This window comes from Strix uralensis, chromosome 12, assembly GCF_047716275.1.
Source record: "Strix uralensis isolate ZFMK-TIS-50842 chromosome 12, bStrUra1, whole genome shotgun sequence".
Classification (NCBI taxonomy): domain Eukaryota; kingdom Metazoa; phylum Chordata; class Aves; order Strigiformes; family Strigidae; genus Strix; species Strix uralensis.
Window position 1 is genome coordinate 6,948,502 of NC_133983.1, and position 16,252 is coordinate 6,964,753.

Genomic DNA, 16,252 nt, shown 5'->3' on the forward strand with positions numbered 1-16,252 from the left:
TATATTACACTGAAACAAATAATGCACTTTCTCACATTAATACTTTCCTAATCTCACTTTGTCACGTAGCTAAGCTTTCTGTTGCCTCAAGAAAGAAATGTGTTTGGATTTATGAGAATCATTCATAGGAGAGTCTCTATCTTAGAAAGTAATTTCTCTTATGACATTGATTGAAAGAAGACTAAGAGAATGGTAGGCAACACTGAAATGACTTCATAACCCCCAGCACCTCTGTTTCAAAGAGTCCCATTCAAAATGTGGAAGATGGCATTACTCGTCTACCAGTTGATGCCTTAAGCTTTGACCTGTCTTAAAATGAACAAACAAATAATTAAAGAGGAAAACACCCCCCCCCCAACAGGTCTCTTTCCTACATGCACTTAGAAATACGGCCTTAGCCCAAAGGTTGCTGAAGACAACAGTACTAGAACTTAAAAAAGCTAATTCTACATACATTAAATACAACTGGAGCTATTGTATAACAAAGCAGCCATATTTTGTGCATGGATTAAAACTGGCATAACATTAAACTTGAAAGTTTAGATTGTCCTCTGAGTGAAACAATTGAGATTAGAGCATTTATAGTAATGTACAAGACTGTTATTTCAGTGAATCTGTCATTACTTTTTCCTTCATTTTATATGATGTATTGCAGTTCATTCTAGTCTCACAGTTTAAGTTACAGATGGAGGAGACTTTCATTTGAATTTTGTTATCCGTAGATAAGCCATGTCTGTTCCAGCTGATGAAAGTGTGGGGGACCTGCCCGTGAGAGATGTAGGTCTAACTCTAGCTGGAATTGGAGGATTACAAGGTTTGTACCAGCTGCTATTTATTACAGTTACAGACTTTGATCAGTGGCTTCTTTAGTTTCTTTCAAAAATGTTTCTGACATTCCCACTCACAAAATTAAGTTCAAATACCATTCAAAATCTGGGTTAAATTCTGAAAGATACTATGACCCATTCTGTGTTCATGTTGCTTGTTATAGGAGGGGAGTTGCTGTGAGATGCTAAAAACTGGAAATCTCATTGAGCTGTAATGTTCATCCTTCCAGAAGAAAAGAGGACTTTTTTTGCTGAATTGAGGACAAGGCCAGACCCATTTAACAAAATGGGAACCAAAAGTACTATGCAATTCTGATATGTTACTCAGCTGCTATTAGAATGGAACTACTGGGTTTAGTCTTGTAGCAGAGTGAATTTGCAGAATTATGAGTTAATCTTTTCAAACTTCAAGAGGGTGTGTTAACTTTGAAAGATTAGAAAGCATCTCCGTGTTAATGATAATCTTATTTTTTTAAGTAGTATGTTTGACAGTACCTTGTTACTTGCTAAACTATTTCCTTTGTGTTGTCTAGAAGGTAATCATTTTGCTGTATCACCTGAATTACTTTTTTATCTCTAAGAGAGAGGAAAATGGAAGCGATTAATATGCCAATAAATCTGAAAAAATTAATCAACAGACTCATACAAGTGTAAAACATCAAATTACTTGAAAACTTTTTTTTTCAGTGCTTCAAAATTAGTTAGACTTTGTATTACATGTTGTTGAATGTATTGAAGGTAATTTAAAGTTGTCTTGGTTCGGGTAGAATCGTCAACTACACAGAATTTAAAAGCTCGACAAGGTGTATCACGAATCAGTCGAGAGGAACTAGAAGACAGATTTCTTCGTTTACGCGATGAGAACATCTTACTCAAACAGCATGCAAATAAGCAAGAGGAGAAAATTAAAAGGTATGTGTTTTAATGTTTTTATTTTAGCTCATAATAGCATTTTTGCCCTTTATCAACAAATTAAAAATCATGCTGATTTCTCTCAGAGTGCTTTTTAAAGCAGTAGCAAAAATCACTCATTGGAATTCATTTTTGTATTGGTTTCTGGTTGTCTCTGTGGTGTGTGGGATATTTTTTGTGGTGGACAGTATTAGATTTCCATGTAGAGAGGTTCACCACTACCCACCACTTCGGAGTTGGCACCCTGGGTTCATAGCTGTGCTGTCTGAACACAGATATAACAGGTGTTCTGGGAACTGAGGAAGAGGCTATAGAAGCCTAATTATTCATCAGGGATTTCATCCTAGAATCAAAATGGCCTATACAGAGAGATTCTGCCCCTTTTTTTGTCATTATCTGTCCTCCATGAAGTTGACTAACATTTACCTTTTATCATCTAGTTAACCCTAAAATATCTTTGTAATTATGATCATCTCTCCTGTATTCAGATAACTTCATTGAAGGCACCACAAGTAGCATGGGGCGCATAGTACCCAGTGTACCCAAACATAAGCAAACAACTTTAGGCTTATTATTAAACTTAGTGCTGTGCTGGACTCAGCAGAACTGTTCATGGTATTACCATATTCCAGGAGGACTAATGAATCCAGAAGCACTGTGACTCCGTGTTCACATTGTGCTGTACTTAAGCTAGTAAAATCTTGCTGCATCTAAGCTAGCTTCTGGTCGAGAAGCTAACCGATTCATGAAAGGGCATCTGAAGATATTGTCTCAAGTGGGACTGTTTCATACTTCTCTAAAGTCCAAAACATTCTTTCCTTTTGACACAGTACTCAGTGAGTCAGGATCAAATTGACCAGCATGACATAACTTCCATTTTTTCTGTCAGGCTGCTGTCAAATACAAGCTGGTGGAACAAATGAATTGTTTGCTTATTCCAAATGGCATTTCCTGTGTTTCTGTCAGATGATTTATCAAATGTACTCATCGTTCACTTCAGTAAAATTACACAGAATGTCCAAATTGGAATACCTGAATTAGTATTTTAAGGCACAGAAAATATAAAATACAATGTTTGTCTAGATTGCCAGAGAAAAATCTTAACTTCTTAAGCTAATTTTTTCCCACCATCCCTCATGCCAAAGCCCTTGTAACTAAAAGTTTGGAATGAATTTGCAGTTGAAGTACATTGGAAAAAAAAAACAAATAAACAAAAATCCTGCTTACAGGCAAGTAACATTCTGTGACATCCTAAAGTTATTATGGATTTTTTTTGTTTCACTTTTGTTCTGTTAAGTAGAAGCTTCTGTCCACAAGTATACAAAAATAAAACAAGCCCCTTTAAACAAATGAAGTGTGTCCTTTTTTAAGTTTTCATTCTGGGCCTGCAAAAATAGGTTTCCTGTAAACTAGATACAGGTCTTGAAGATGTGCCACCACTTTTGTAAAGTCTTGAACTTGTCTATCTCATCAAAGCCACCTTTTCTTTCTTTATATGCCAAGTTTTTTCCATTCGCTGCTGGGTATGTTTTCTGTTCTTGTATATTACATCACCCCCATGTGCCCTCTCTGCCTTTTGTTCCAGCTTACCAATGTTTATCAAAACTAAAGGAAATCAAAGGTACAACTCTTGAGATGCCAAAAGCAAAATTTGTATCCTTTTAAAGATAGATGAAAACCATATCCTCTGTATCTAATTATATTCTTCAGCTAACCGTTCCTTCTCTGAAGCACGTTGGTAACATTTACCAAGTATAAAATTGAGACAGTAATGAGAACTATTAAGTCTCTTTTTCTGGAGTGCCTTCTTAAATATCTCCACCTATATGTTTTAGCCACTTTAGAACTGAAATATATATTTAAATCCTAAAGTACTAGAAATGATATTTCGTTGGAATGTTGCATATTATTAGCATTCTTTCAATAGTTGAATGTTTTGTGGAATTGTAGCTTTTATAGTTTGCCCCACCACATCCCAAATCTGTAACTTTACTTAACAGCATGCAGAGGTGCCTATATAAGGTCATGCGTTAAAAATTACATTTAAGCAGCATATGGAGTAAATATGTGTCCTCCCTTTACTAACCTTAAATGATAAGCCTTAGGAAACTGTTATTTGTCAGTGCTATAAAGCAGATTGCTGCACAGTGGTTTCAATTATCTTCAAAGAGTTCTTCACAGGCAGTAATAGTTATATCAAAACCTGAAATTTATTATTCAGGTTCTATGCTGAAGTCTTCACAGTGATTATGTTCCTTTCAACAGAATGCTTTTTATGCTGACTTTTCACATTCTTTTTCATCTTTTTTTATTATTTTCCCCAGAATGGCCACCAAGTTAATACGGCTTGTTAATGATAAAAAACGGTCTGACCAGGTTGGTGGCGGCCCCAAGCGGCTGGGTCAGGCTGTGGAGCTGGAAGAAATGATTGAGCATTTGCAAGAAAGAGTTCGTGAGCTTGAGAAACAAAACGAAAGCCTTCGCAGTAAACTCATTTCAACTAAACAGCAGCTCCAGATTCAAGGCCACAGGCCTTGTCCATACAGCTATGTTCAATCTCGTATTAACACTGGTCTCAAAGTGAGTGAGGCTGCTGGCATGCCGGAGCACACAAAGAAAGGTATAATTCACATTTATTAAAACCAGTGGTTTATATAGGTATGGCTAATTATTACTTCACTGTAGGAAGTACATACATTTTTCTGTTCATCAGTGGGCAATAGTGCCTGTAGGCAGAAAGATTGTTCTTCCCCCTTTTTCTTGTATTTATTTGTACCAGTCACAGCAACGTGTTTACCTTTGAAGTCCTCATTTTGAGAATCTACAATGGTAGGGTTAAAACAAAAGTACAGATTTGAAAATAAAGTAGTTACCAAGCAAGTTTTCTAATAGTTAAAATAATGAGACTTTCTTTGTATAACTTCCCTACATGCTAAAGGCTTATAAAAGAAGTATATGAAAAAGTTTAGTGTTATCATGTTAGAACAAAGTTTTACATCTGTAGTTTGTTTGCACATGTTTTTCCTTTTTTAATTTCAAGGTTTGTTCTAGTCTCTTGATACATGTGTGCACAACACTGCAGACTTGAAAAATCTATTACATGTGTGGACTTTCAAAAGCGAATACCACAATGCAGCCATCTTTAATGATGCTTTTTACTGTCAAGACTTACTGCTTAAGGCAGTCTCACTCTCAGTTCTTTATTTATGGTAGCTACATTTGGAAATTACACTTTCAAACCTTTTTATTTTCATATGAACATTTGTAGAAGTAGTTGTACTCAGTTAACATACACTGGACAGATAATGTGTTTAAAAAAAAAAAAAAGGCAACTATGGCCCTGATTCAAAACTGAGTCAGCAGAATAGTCTCAACTCCTACAAGCTATGGATCAGGCTGATGACCAGTTATATTGTGTTTTTTCTCCATCTCACCCTCCCACTGATCTTTCTTTTGGTTACGCTGTCTATTCAGGTATATGAAAACAGAAACAATTCTCATGTTTTTAGACAGGCAATAAAAAGCAATTTGCACAGAAGTTCTAGTGTGCCTATTTCAGTTGTAAGACCGTGTCCAAACTAGAAGGGATTCTCATAATTTGAGTGCTATGAATATGCAGTTTCTTAAACACACTTTTCTAAGGTGAAGACTATTATTAAAAATCTAGTAACCACTACTCAGAACTTGAACACGGTAGTGTTGTCTTCCAGAAGGTCAGAGAACATTTTCTATAGTATTCATTAGCATAGGATGTTTCATGTTTTTCTCTTGCGTGTTTTCTCATCCTGCCTTTTCATTAATGATGATAAACCTAGCAGTCTGGTGCCAGGTATGTGCCTCCTATCTTTAAAGACTGCTGGACTCATAGATTGCTCTTTGAAACCATGAAGCTGAATGTCAAAACACTTTTAGCGCATATCAGAAAATATTCAGAAAAGTTATCCAAAAATAAAATGACTGGAAAAATTCAGGAGACCTTAGCTGCCTCCAGGGTATGACAAGAAGAATGCACAAGTGATAAATGCACCGTACTGTATCTGCTTTGTGTTTGGCTGATTTACAAATACTGTAGCAAGTCAGTCCAAAAGGTGTGGTCAGGTGTGAATGTTCACTAAATACTCATCGGTTTCTCTTATTGCTTTCTTTGAGTACAACCATCAAGGATAAATCATGATTTGAACAAAAATAAATTAAAAATATATATTTTAGGCATATATATACACATATGTATATAGTAAAATTGCCAGTACCTTAAAATAATACTTAAAAGATCAAAATTCAAAATATATATATAAATCAAGTTAACTCAGCACAAATGCAAAGTAGGTACATTTTTTTCAATCATTTTGTGAACCTGCTGGTATCATTGTACCTTGACTCAATTTTGGAGACCGAGGGATGGCAGCCTTAATGCTGTATTTGAAATTTAATGCATAGTTTGGTCCCACCTCTAAACTCCATTAATTTCTTCTTGCTGAAGAAAGAGAAGTAGGACAAAGAGATTTGGAGAAACCACTGCTTTTGCTCCTTAAGTAATTTCTCACTTTTTGTCTTCACCAGGGACTTAGTATGCTTCTAAAGAACAGAAGGAAATTATTTGCACTGCTGCTAAAAATGGTTCTGTCTAGGTGAATGGCACTCGTGACTTTGTAAAGAAAGTGCCATCAGAGAAAAAGTGATTACAAGTCCTTGTTCCTGTTTAATAATATTGATATTATTCTTCTTTGAAGACACCATCTCTGTTCTCTGTCTTTAAAAGTAAAATCTTCTAAGAAAAACATTTCAAGACATGTTTTTAACACTTCTCTTTAACAGTGCATGCTGTATTGCCTGTAGTTCAAAATTTACAGCAGCTATGTTGCAGATACTCTGATTTTCTCTTTCCATGTGAATTTGATGTAAAAATACTTTTTATGGCATCTATATAGGAGTTGTAAGTGTTTGTACTGCATAGAGATTGTTGTTTTGTTACATGTTTTTTCATGCGGCATGACAAAAATTTATCTTTTCTTTGTTTTCAGGAATGAGATTGCAGGATTTAGAAGCGAGATCACCTAACTTTGTGCTCCCAGTATATGAACAGAGTCTGCTCGAGGATTCAAAGGCTGAAATAAGAAATTTGTATGATTTTCATATTTCTTAATTTTTGGCAATATAACTGTTAAAACTTGTGGGTTTCTGGAAGGAAATACATTTTTCAGAGGTTTTCACTTCAGAAATTAAAGTCAAGTCTTTGGATCTGAAAACAGTAACACTGGTAATGCAGAAGTGTTTTATGATAAGGAAAACATAGAATCAGGGATTTAGAATGCAAAATGAAGGTGCATAAGAATTTGGCTGGAAGTTAAAATTGATCTTCAATGGCGAGCCTCTCTTTTTGCTGGAATACAATGCTGCCTAGCTTATTACCTGACAAAACTGACAAAAACAGAAAGAGCCTTAGAGGCAAAATTATTACCTTAATTTTGTTATTGCAGTTTAGGAGTTATTACATAACTCCTAAAATGTGTGGGATAACCCACACAAGTGATGACTGTATTGAATGCGTTATGCTGACACATTTAAGCTTCATTTCTACAGGTGGCCAGATTTCACAGGTAAGTTGCAAAAAGCACAGTATGAGATAGTAATGTAAAATGGTTTTGATTCATTTCTGCCTTTTGAAAGTTGGTTTGTAGTCCAATTGCACATTTTAACTAAGATTGAAGCTCAGGAAACTCTTGATAACATCCTTAATATAGAGACTGCATAGGAACAGAGAAGTTATATAGGGAGGAGAAGAGGTAGTTAACATCTAATTTAAAGATATTCAGGTCTGATTAGGCCATTTTTCTTCTTCTATGTTGGAACCTCTTACGCTTTTTAGACATCTGGTGTTCTGAAAGATACTTTCATTATGTGTGTTTCTTTCCATAATCATTTACCTAAATCAGATTTATTACAATATCCATAAATGCTAAATTTTCAATAAATGGACAAGCTAAGTATACAAATATATGAATTAATGTGCAATTATGTATTTTGTCCTTGAAATTTTGTAAACACAAAGATTTAGTGGCATCGTAGGAAATAATTTTGCAGACATATTCTTATAAATTATTTTAAAAAAAAAATTTAAATTATTTAACAATGTTTAAATTGCACTCTTGCTACATCCTGTCTGAATTTAACCCTTGCTGAACAGTTAAAAATAAAAACCAAAAAAATCGCATTATTACAGAATGTTGTTAATGAAAAAAAAATAGTGATTATAGTGATGGGCCTAGAAAAGGCTATTTCTCCTATGCCTATCACTTTTGAAGACTAGGAAAATAAGAGCTATTCATTAAGACTGCCATGAATCTTGGTGTTCGCAATAGCTTTTCTCCTAAGAATGACCAAAAATATTGTGTTATAATGCAGAAAATATTCAACTAGCGGTTTTTTCATGGGTTTCAGTTCTCATAAAGGTGGAAAAAATAACCACAGTTGCTCAGAATGGTGCACTCAGGCACAAAAGCAAACACACGACCAAAAAACTCAAGGTACTTTTAAGTCTACGATAGGTCTATGAAATAATGAAGAACTACAGCTGATGCATCAAAAGCTTTAGAGTGGAGAAACATTTGTAGATGAGTTGTGCTAGGTTAATGGTTGGACTAGATGATCTTCAAGGTCCTTTCCAACCTAGTTGATTCTGTGATTCTGTTGCTTATTCTTATTAGAAAAAATGTTACTGGAACAGATATCTGAGATGAACTTGTCAAGAAAATCAAAATCACAAAGTTAAGGCCTACTAAAAATATTTGGACTCCGATCTCTATAGTTTTCTGCCTTTTTTTAAAAATTGCATTTACTGGATAAATTCCACTGTTAAAGACACATCATCTGATTTTTTTTTGTGTGTGTGTATGTAAAATTATCTAAGTCAGAATAATAGTTTAAAAATTACTTTCACTGCTCCATCCATTGAAGATCTCATATGCTTTTGATAGCTAGTAATGGTGTTTTCCTTTTCAGAAAACACTTGGTCCTAATGGATTAGGAGGAGGATACTTTTACTATAGAATGTGAGAAACTGCGGATGATGTTTTCAGCTAGGTTTGCTAAACATTATTCAGTCCATATAAACATTTATTTTAAGAGTTTGTGTTGTGTTTGAATTATTTATCTATTTATTGTACTATTCCATCTTTTCATGTGGTGACCTTTAATTATTTTCATAGTAAGTTGAACTCTTAAACCTCTGTTGTGATGCATGTCATTAAGAAATACATATTTTGCTGTACACTTTTAAAATTTTTGCTGTCTTGAGTGTTAGTGTGATTTTTTTTTTTTTTTTTTTCTTTTATTAAAGAGTTACCTGGTTTTGCAATGTGAGATGTTTTTACTTGCAGGGAGACTGTGATTGAGTCCCAAAGGGAACACATCGAGGAACTAGAATGTGCCAGAGACACACTTTTGAGTCAGCTAAGGAGGAAAGGAAAGGAAATTGAAGAATCCGCAGTACAGCTGAAAAAGCAAGAAACAACAAGCCAAAGGTATTGTGAAAAATGGAATCTTCATGGTGGAAGCATTAGAAGAGCTATGCCACAATGGTTATATGTAGCTGTGAAAATTACTCATTCTGTTAAGAAATATGTGCTTTTATTCTTTTTTTTTCCTTTTGCTGAAACTGACTTATAAAATGTTTTACCAAATAGCCATGAATAATTCTAAGCAAGAAGATTGTTATGATAATAGGTTATGATGGTTTTTTGCAAATAAACAAAGAAGTTCATAATTACCATTTTAGAGAATTCATTTCCAGCTGATTCAGATTCAATTGAAGTTCAACTCCTTAAATGTTAATAATCTCTTGTTTCTTCAATATAAATCTTAGAAAATTTTAGATATAGGTTCATAGTGGATAATTTAATGTTCATTAATACTCATTGACAATTTGGAGTCTACAAATAGTAGAAAAATAATAGCCCTGTAAGGGTAGATTAAGAAATTTCTGAAGATATATGGTATAGCTGTGAAGGGAAACAAAGTCAAACAAACATGCTTGCAGAATGTGTTTCACAATAAAGCCACTAATAGTTTAATCTCTTTCTCTCTCTTCTTTCTTCTTTCACTTTTGTAAAAATATATGCAAAATTACATAACTTTGCATCTATTTTCCCTCTTTTGACTGTTTCAATTTCAGCTGGTTACTTTTAATTATATTAAGGATCTAACGTGGCATGATCCTGCATTCCTTTTTCATTTGATTTCAGTGAAAGTTCTACTTGGATGAGAAATATGTAGTCAGTTCTTTAACCGCCTTTCAAGGGAGGGACCCCGTTATTATGTGTGAGCATTCTTTTGTGCATCAGTGGCGCTACATAAATAATACATCATAATGTTTGCTATTAAATTATTTACCAAGTCATAAGTCTCCCCTATTCAGAATTTCCTTTCTATAGTTTAAATAGGTTCAAGAAGTTGTTATCATAAATAATTTCTCAGTCTATGCCTACAGTGAATTCAGAAAATATTTAAAACATTTTTTTCATTATTTGAAAATAATCTGATACAAATCTCAAAGAACTTCTTTGCTTGATATTTCTATAGATAAACACTGTTCTTTAAGTATAGCAGGCAGAAACTGAACATACATCTAAATTTGATGTCAGCTACCATATTTCTGTGAAATTTTTAAGGAGTTTTAAAGTGAAGATACATTTCAAATTCAACTAAAAAAAATCCTTAAAGTCAGGCTGTAGAAGTAGTGCAGACCCTTGTTTAATTATGTTTATCAAATTACTTGTATACAATCCATGATACTTGACCTAATCTGCGAATTCATGTTTGAAGTTCTGGAAGTATTTCCTTTATAGTCTATTTTTTGTTTGAAACGCAGTAAAACGTATGTTAAGTATTTAAGAGTTACTGTGTTTGGCTGAAGACACTGAGAAAGAAATTGAAAAATGTCCACTAGTGCATATCTAGAATACTGTGTATTCTATAATTTTGCCACTAGAATACTTTTATGGAAGGCTGTTAATCCCCATGTTTTTCAAGTTATTTTTCTTTTATGCTGAATGGACCGGAGCCAGAACTTAGAGGGATACTAATCTCTCCAGGTTTAACAGTAACTATAGGTACCCATACATACTCTCTTTAGGAGATTTTCATTAGCTTGCTTTCTTGGAATTCTTGTAACTGCTATCTAGAACAGTCTGTGTTTGTTGTTTTATTACACAAATAGATTTATAGGTTCTATGTAATTCTTATTTTTAATCTTTGCATCATCAGAGAAGAAACTGTCAATACTGGAATCTTGGAGGAAAAACTGGAAATTTGGATGACTGATAAGGTCATTTTATTTTATCTTTGTAGCTTATGTCTTTGAATTTTGGCACAATTGACAGCTTTTTCTTCTGTTTTATGAGAATATACTTGGCTGTCATCTAGTTACATTACTACCCAAAGACAGTTAAATCTGTTGAAATTCTTTAGGAACTGTATGGTGCCACAAAGGACATAATAAATGTGCTTCCACCAGCTTTATGTTGTAGTGCCATTTGACTTCAGCCTTTAGGAAAACATTCTTTATTGTGCTACACAATTAAGAAATTCTTGCGATTGAAATAACTGTAGTTTCCAAGTAGTGAAGCAGCCATAGTTAATAAACATTGATCCATCAGTGGTAAGGGAGGGAGATACTAGTTATCTTGAGTCTATACCCACAAGAAATCCAATAATATTTTAAAGCTGCCTTTGCAGCTTCACTACAGTTTCTGTGTAACAACACAAGAGCTATATAGCAAAGCTCTGTTCATATGCAGTGTATTCCTTGAGATTATTATTGTAACATGGCTGCAGTCAATTTTTTTTCAATATTTCCTTAGTGATTGTTTGGGGATTGTGTCAGGAATATATAATTCTGACTTAATTCTGATTCAAGGGAAAAACTTGTCCAGTGGGTTATTAGACTAAACACATTTTCTGAAGTACAAAATGTAACTGAATTTACCTTGACTGTTTTTAAAGATGGCCAGAACCATAATAACCTCATGTTTTGATGTCTATGAATGTGCACTACACAGTGCACAAGTTAAAACATTAAATGTAAACAATCCCATTTTCCAAGCAGCTAGTTTCAGATAACTTAATTGCTCATGCTACTTTCCATAAACGTTTTTAAAGCCACCTCAAAATGCATTTGTGAAACAGGTATTTAGTATTTGCACATTTGTGCATTTTTTTTTGTGGGTTTGTTTGATGAAAAAACTTATTTGCCAGTCAGTTTTTAGTTCCTTGGGCATTTTTTGCTACAACACGACTTTGGAATTAAACCTATTAAATGTGTGGATTTTTGGACAGGAGTATCGTGTCTGACATGCTCATGACTTCTGTGTGTGTATTATAGCATTGCAGACTGAGATTGAAGTGTGGAACATGTTAGTCACAACGCATTATCTAAAGGGTTTTGGGACACTACACAGCATTAGCAAATTTGCTAAATCATGTCTAATATAAAAAAAACCCCTTATATTTGTGTTCCCTTATGTGATTTTTCATATTTTACCAGTTTCCCTAGAGTGCATGACTTTTTTTCATTTATAGATAGCTCTTTAGCCAGCAAAGAAATGTAGAGTTTTATATTTGTATTTAAATAATTTAATAACTAAATGCTAGAGCTATCGATGCAATGTTAATGTTTTGCTTATTGCAAATATACTATCAATTACAACATAAAGGTGTTACTAGAAGGTAATCATTTGGGGGATTTTCCCCCCTTTATATTTGACTTCCTAGAAGAAATAAGAGGCAAAGAAAAAAACATAATGTGTATCAGCATATAATCCTGTCAGTTCCTAAGCATTGTAAAATGAGAAGAGTAGTGCACTATCTCTATATCTACTATAGTATGTTCTAGTCTTGACTTCTCTGCTTGGGAGTCCGTGTATATATCTTGGCCATTGATGCATTTATGACTCGGAACTGTTATCCTAGAAACCTTTTGTTTATTTTGCCAGACAGAGAAGGTAAGTGATCCTGAGAAGTATGGTGGTGATACTTTTTTACTTGATTGTTTTTCTTGTTCTGAATGTGAATGGGGAAAGTTTGTGAGCCACTAGTCCAGCTGATACAATAGTCTGGACTCTCTAAGAGTAGTCTCAGTATTGTATCCATGTCCTGCTCATATGGAAGCAAAGACAAGACGCAAGGGATGTGGTTTAATTAGACCTCAATTTTATTAGCTTAGCCATCTGGGATTTACTGGCATAAATTTGTACAGTGCAGGTCAAGATCCTTTCTTTAATCATTTCCTTCTGGTGTAGTTTGCTATCAGTCCCCTGTTCCCACACAGCTGGTCCCCAGCCCGTTATTGGGACCCCACTCTATATGCTTTTAATCCAAATGATAAGAGGTCTGGAAAAGAGATTGTCTCTTTGGTGTACTTCAGACATTAACCCCAAACATAATTCTTAGCTTTTTAAAGTCACTTTCTCCTAACTTCATTTCCAATTTCAGAATTTTTAATCCAGCTTTAAGATGAGGTTTAGAGTGAAAGGATAGAGTTCACGTTCCTTATTTCTGCACTTGTGGTAGAAGGCATGCTAGAGCTAAATCAGTATGCCATTAATTCAGGCTATTGCCTCAAAAGGGATATTATTCCCATTTTCTAACTTCTGCTCCAGGTCTACCTCCATGTCTTCAGGTTCTGTGGCAGAAGTTTTGGCTTTTTGGGCAGTAGAGAAAATAGCGAATGAGCTGTTTAAGTACAGGTTTATTCTTATACATTATTTTGTTATTTTTTGAGTAAAATATTATCTATTTAAGTGAAAGCTAGCATTGACCTTTATATCAAATCTGTATATAACCTCTATTTTTAAGTTATATTAGAATACCTGGGCAGATGTTCTGGGAGCAGAGTACATCAACTACCTGGGAGGGAGAAAGCTGTGTAGATAATCAATCTCTATTCTGTTCTACTGTTTTGGACTTCATTTATAGAAAATTAATTTTCTCAACAGAATCTTCCTCAATTAACCTTGCCTTGCCCACAAAATCTGAAATGATTTTGTTCTTCAACAGCAAGCTCCTTGTCATGTGCCTAGATGCATTGGACATTTCTTAGACATATTTTATGTAACTAAATAAATAAAATATTGTGGAAGTACTACAGACAAATAATTTTGTTGCTCTAGCCTATAATGAGAGCTGAGATCGTGATTGATGTAATGTACTAATGAGAAATTAATGGCACATGCTTTCTGTAGCTAGAAGCTTTGTGAGGTAAATACTCTTATAATTGTAAGAATTGAAACGATCCAAATAAAAAGTAATTTTTCACTTCCAAATTTGAATAATTATAATATCGGTACCCCAAACCTGTTTAAATCAAATGCTGTTTCATTCACTGTTGAAAAAATAGTTAATGTTGATTGTCAGGAGCCATGGGGCTTACATCTGTACATCATAAATTTCACTATCATCTGCTCTTTTTTCTACTTAAAAAGAAAAAAAAAGCCCCCTGCTTAAAAAAAAAAAAAAAAGCCCCCTGCTTAAAAAAGAGGGGGGGGTGGGGTGGGGGGGTGGGGGGGAAGAAAAAGCCTTTGAAGGCATCAGAGGCTTTTGTTTGATGTGTGGAACAAGATTAATAAAAACGTGCCACTACATTAGGTTTTAAATAGCTAGCATGAGACAGTGCTGCTGTCTATACTCACCACAACTTTAATTTATGTAGATAACATGTTTAAGACATATGATAGTTTTAACATTGCATTAGGGCTGTTTCGTGGGGAAGATCTCAGCTTTGTGACTGTGTTTATCTTCTGTGTAAGGACAATTAACCAGGCAATGCCAAGACACAATAGGATTTGATATTTTACAGAATAAAAGGAAAGTATTTCATGTACTCAGCTGGTTTACAGATGTGTAAGCTTTGTAGTCCATTTTCTTGCTCCAGCGTGGCATTGTGACAATTCGTCCAATATGTCTAAAATAGATAAATATTGGAAGAGAAATTACCTTTTCAAATGCTAAAGATTTATTCTGATTTTATCATACTTTATATTAATACAAATCAGAATTGGTTTCTCTTCCCATACTTGAAGAAGCTGTGAAAATAATGGTATTTAATTTTACTGTTTGAAGTAAGGGAAAACATCTAAATAAATATTTATTTAAATTTTGAATTATTTTAGACATCTTTTCTACTAAACAGTACGTTCTCAAATTAATCTTAGAATTGTAACAACATAGAGCATCTATCTACATGAATATTAAGTGATTTTTATGCAGTTAAGACAATACCTGCAGCTTTTTTGAATGCCAGCCTTAAGGTGTTATAGTATAAATTGCTAAGTCACTTTTTCTTAGCCGTTTTTGATAGGTTCAAACTCTAAAAGGAAACTCCATAAAATGGTAGTCTACTGGCACCAAATGCTTTGGAGGGTGGAAAAGTAGTGAATGGAAAATAATCTCTTTAGGGATAGGATTGACTTCTCTTCCTGTCATATACAGTTTGATACAATAAAGAAAGATGTGAATGTATTGTCTGGTGCTGCTTTGTCATCGTGTGGTAGAATGTTTATTTACCTAAATTCTGTAATGTGGATTATAGAAGAAGAAATTAATTTGGGTATTACATACTAAATCTTCTCCGAAATATGTTGTAGAGAGCTGATTTGCAAAGGATTTCAACTTTTCAAAACAAAAATAATAAGATAATTCATTTTATATCTTTAAGCTCCTAATGCATTTCTTTTTAATACAATTTTGAAGGCTAAACATTCGGGACAATGTGGAAATGATCAAGGTCTTTAAACAGCTGGTTGAGAAAAGCAATGCTCTTTCAGCAATGGAAGGAAAATTTCTCCAGCTTCAAGAGGTAATTGCAATTTGGTTAGTAACATTCCTTTACTCTTCTTGCATAAGCATGTGTAAATGGAAAATAAATATGCACTGTTTTTGATTCTGAGTCAGTGCTGAGTACATGAAAATGAACCACATCATACATTGCACCCAAGCTACTCCAAATGTGCAGGGTTTTTTAGTTTTAAAATTATTTTTCTTTCAGAAACATCTAGCAGGTCTTAAAGATTTTATGTGCAAAACCATCCCAGGGAGATTGTGGAGAATGAACTGAGTTGTCTGGCTATTAAAAGAGATTCCTGATCATTTAAAGAGAGGGCTTTGACTTAAATGTACTGATTTACCAAAGAAGGGGTACCAGACCCCCCTCGTTTTTATCAGTCTTTGATAAAGTTGGGGAGGTTTGGCTGTTTAGAGTTCTGACATTAGGACTTAACTTGTGTTAAGTTCATGGAAACTTAATTTGAGGGCTATTGCAAGTAATAGATTTTCTTTATAAAAAGAGCAGTTTTATGAAAATATTACCAGAGAATGCAACTCCTTGGTAGATTCCATATAGGTTTTAGTTATACAGCATTTTTTTGCTGCTTCCCATATGTATTTGGAGAACTGCATGTGCATACAGATAGAGGTAGTATGATAATAGCTCAGAAATGGGAGCGTTCCTGTGAGTAGGAATT

At 34.1% G+C, this 16,252-nt stretch overlaps 1 protein-coding gene across 12 annotated transcripts in view; it reads left to right on the forward strand.

The window, feature by feature from the left end:
• Positions 1-16,252, forward strand: part of RPGRIP1L (RPGRIP1 like) — a 79,268-nt gene that overhangs the window by 3,623 nt on the left and 59,393 nt on the right. For 11 of the 12 annotated variants that reach the window (XM_074882043.1, XM_074882050.1, XM_074882048.1 and 8 more), the window contains 6 exons: positions 723-814; positions 1,595-1,739; positions 4,064-4,359; positions 6,761-6,860; positions 9,116-9,259; positions 15,483-15,588. In XM_074882043.1, the coding sequence (XP_074738144.1) occupies positions 730-814; positions 1,595-1,739; positions 4,064-4,359; positions 6,761-6,860; positions 9,116-9,259; positions 15,483-15,588 (876 nt within the window). In that variant the 5' untranslated portion in view covers positions 723-729. Of the gene's footprint in view, positions 1-722; positions 815-1,594; positions 1,740-4,063; positions 4,360-6,760; positions 6,861-9,115; positions 9,260-15,482; positions 15,603-16,252 lie in introns of all 12 variants that reach the window. The other variant, XM_074882055.1, reaches the window with a different exon arrangement.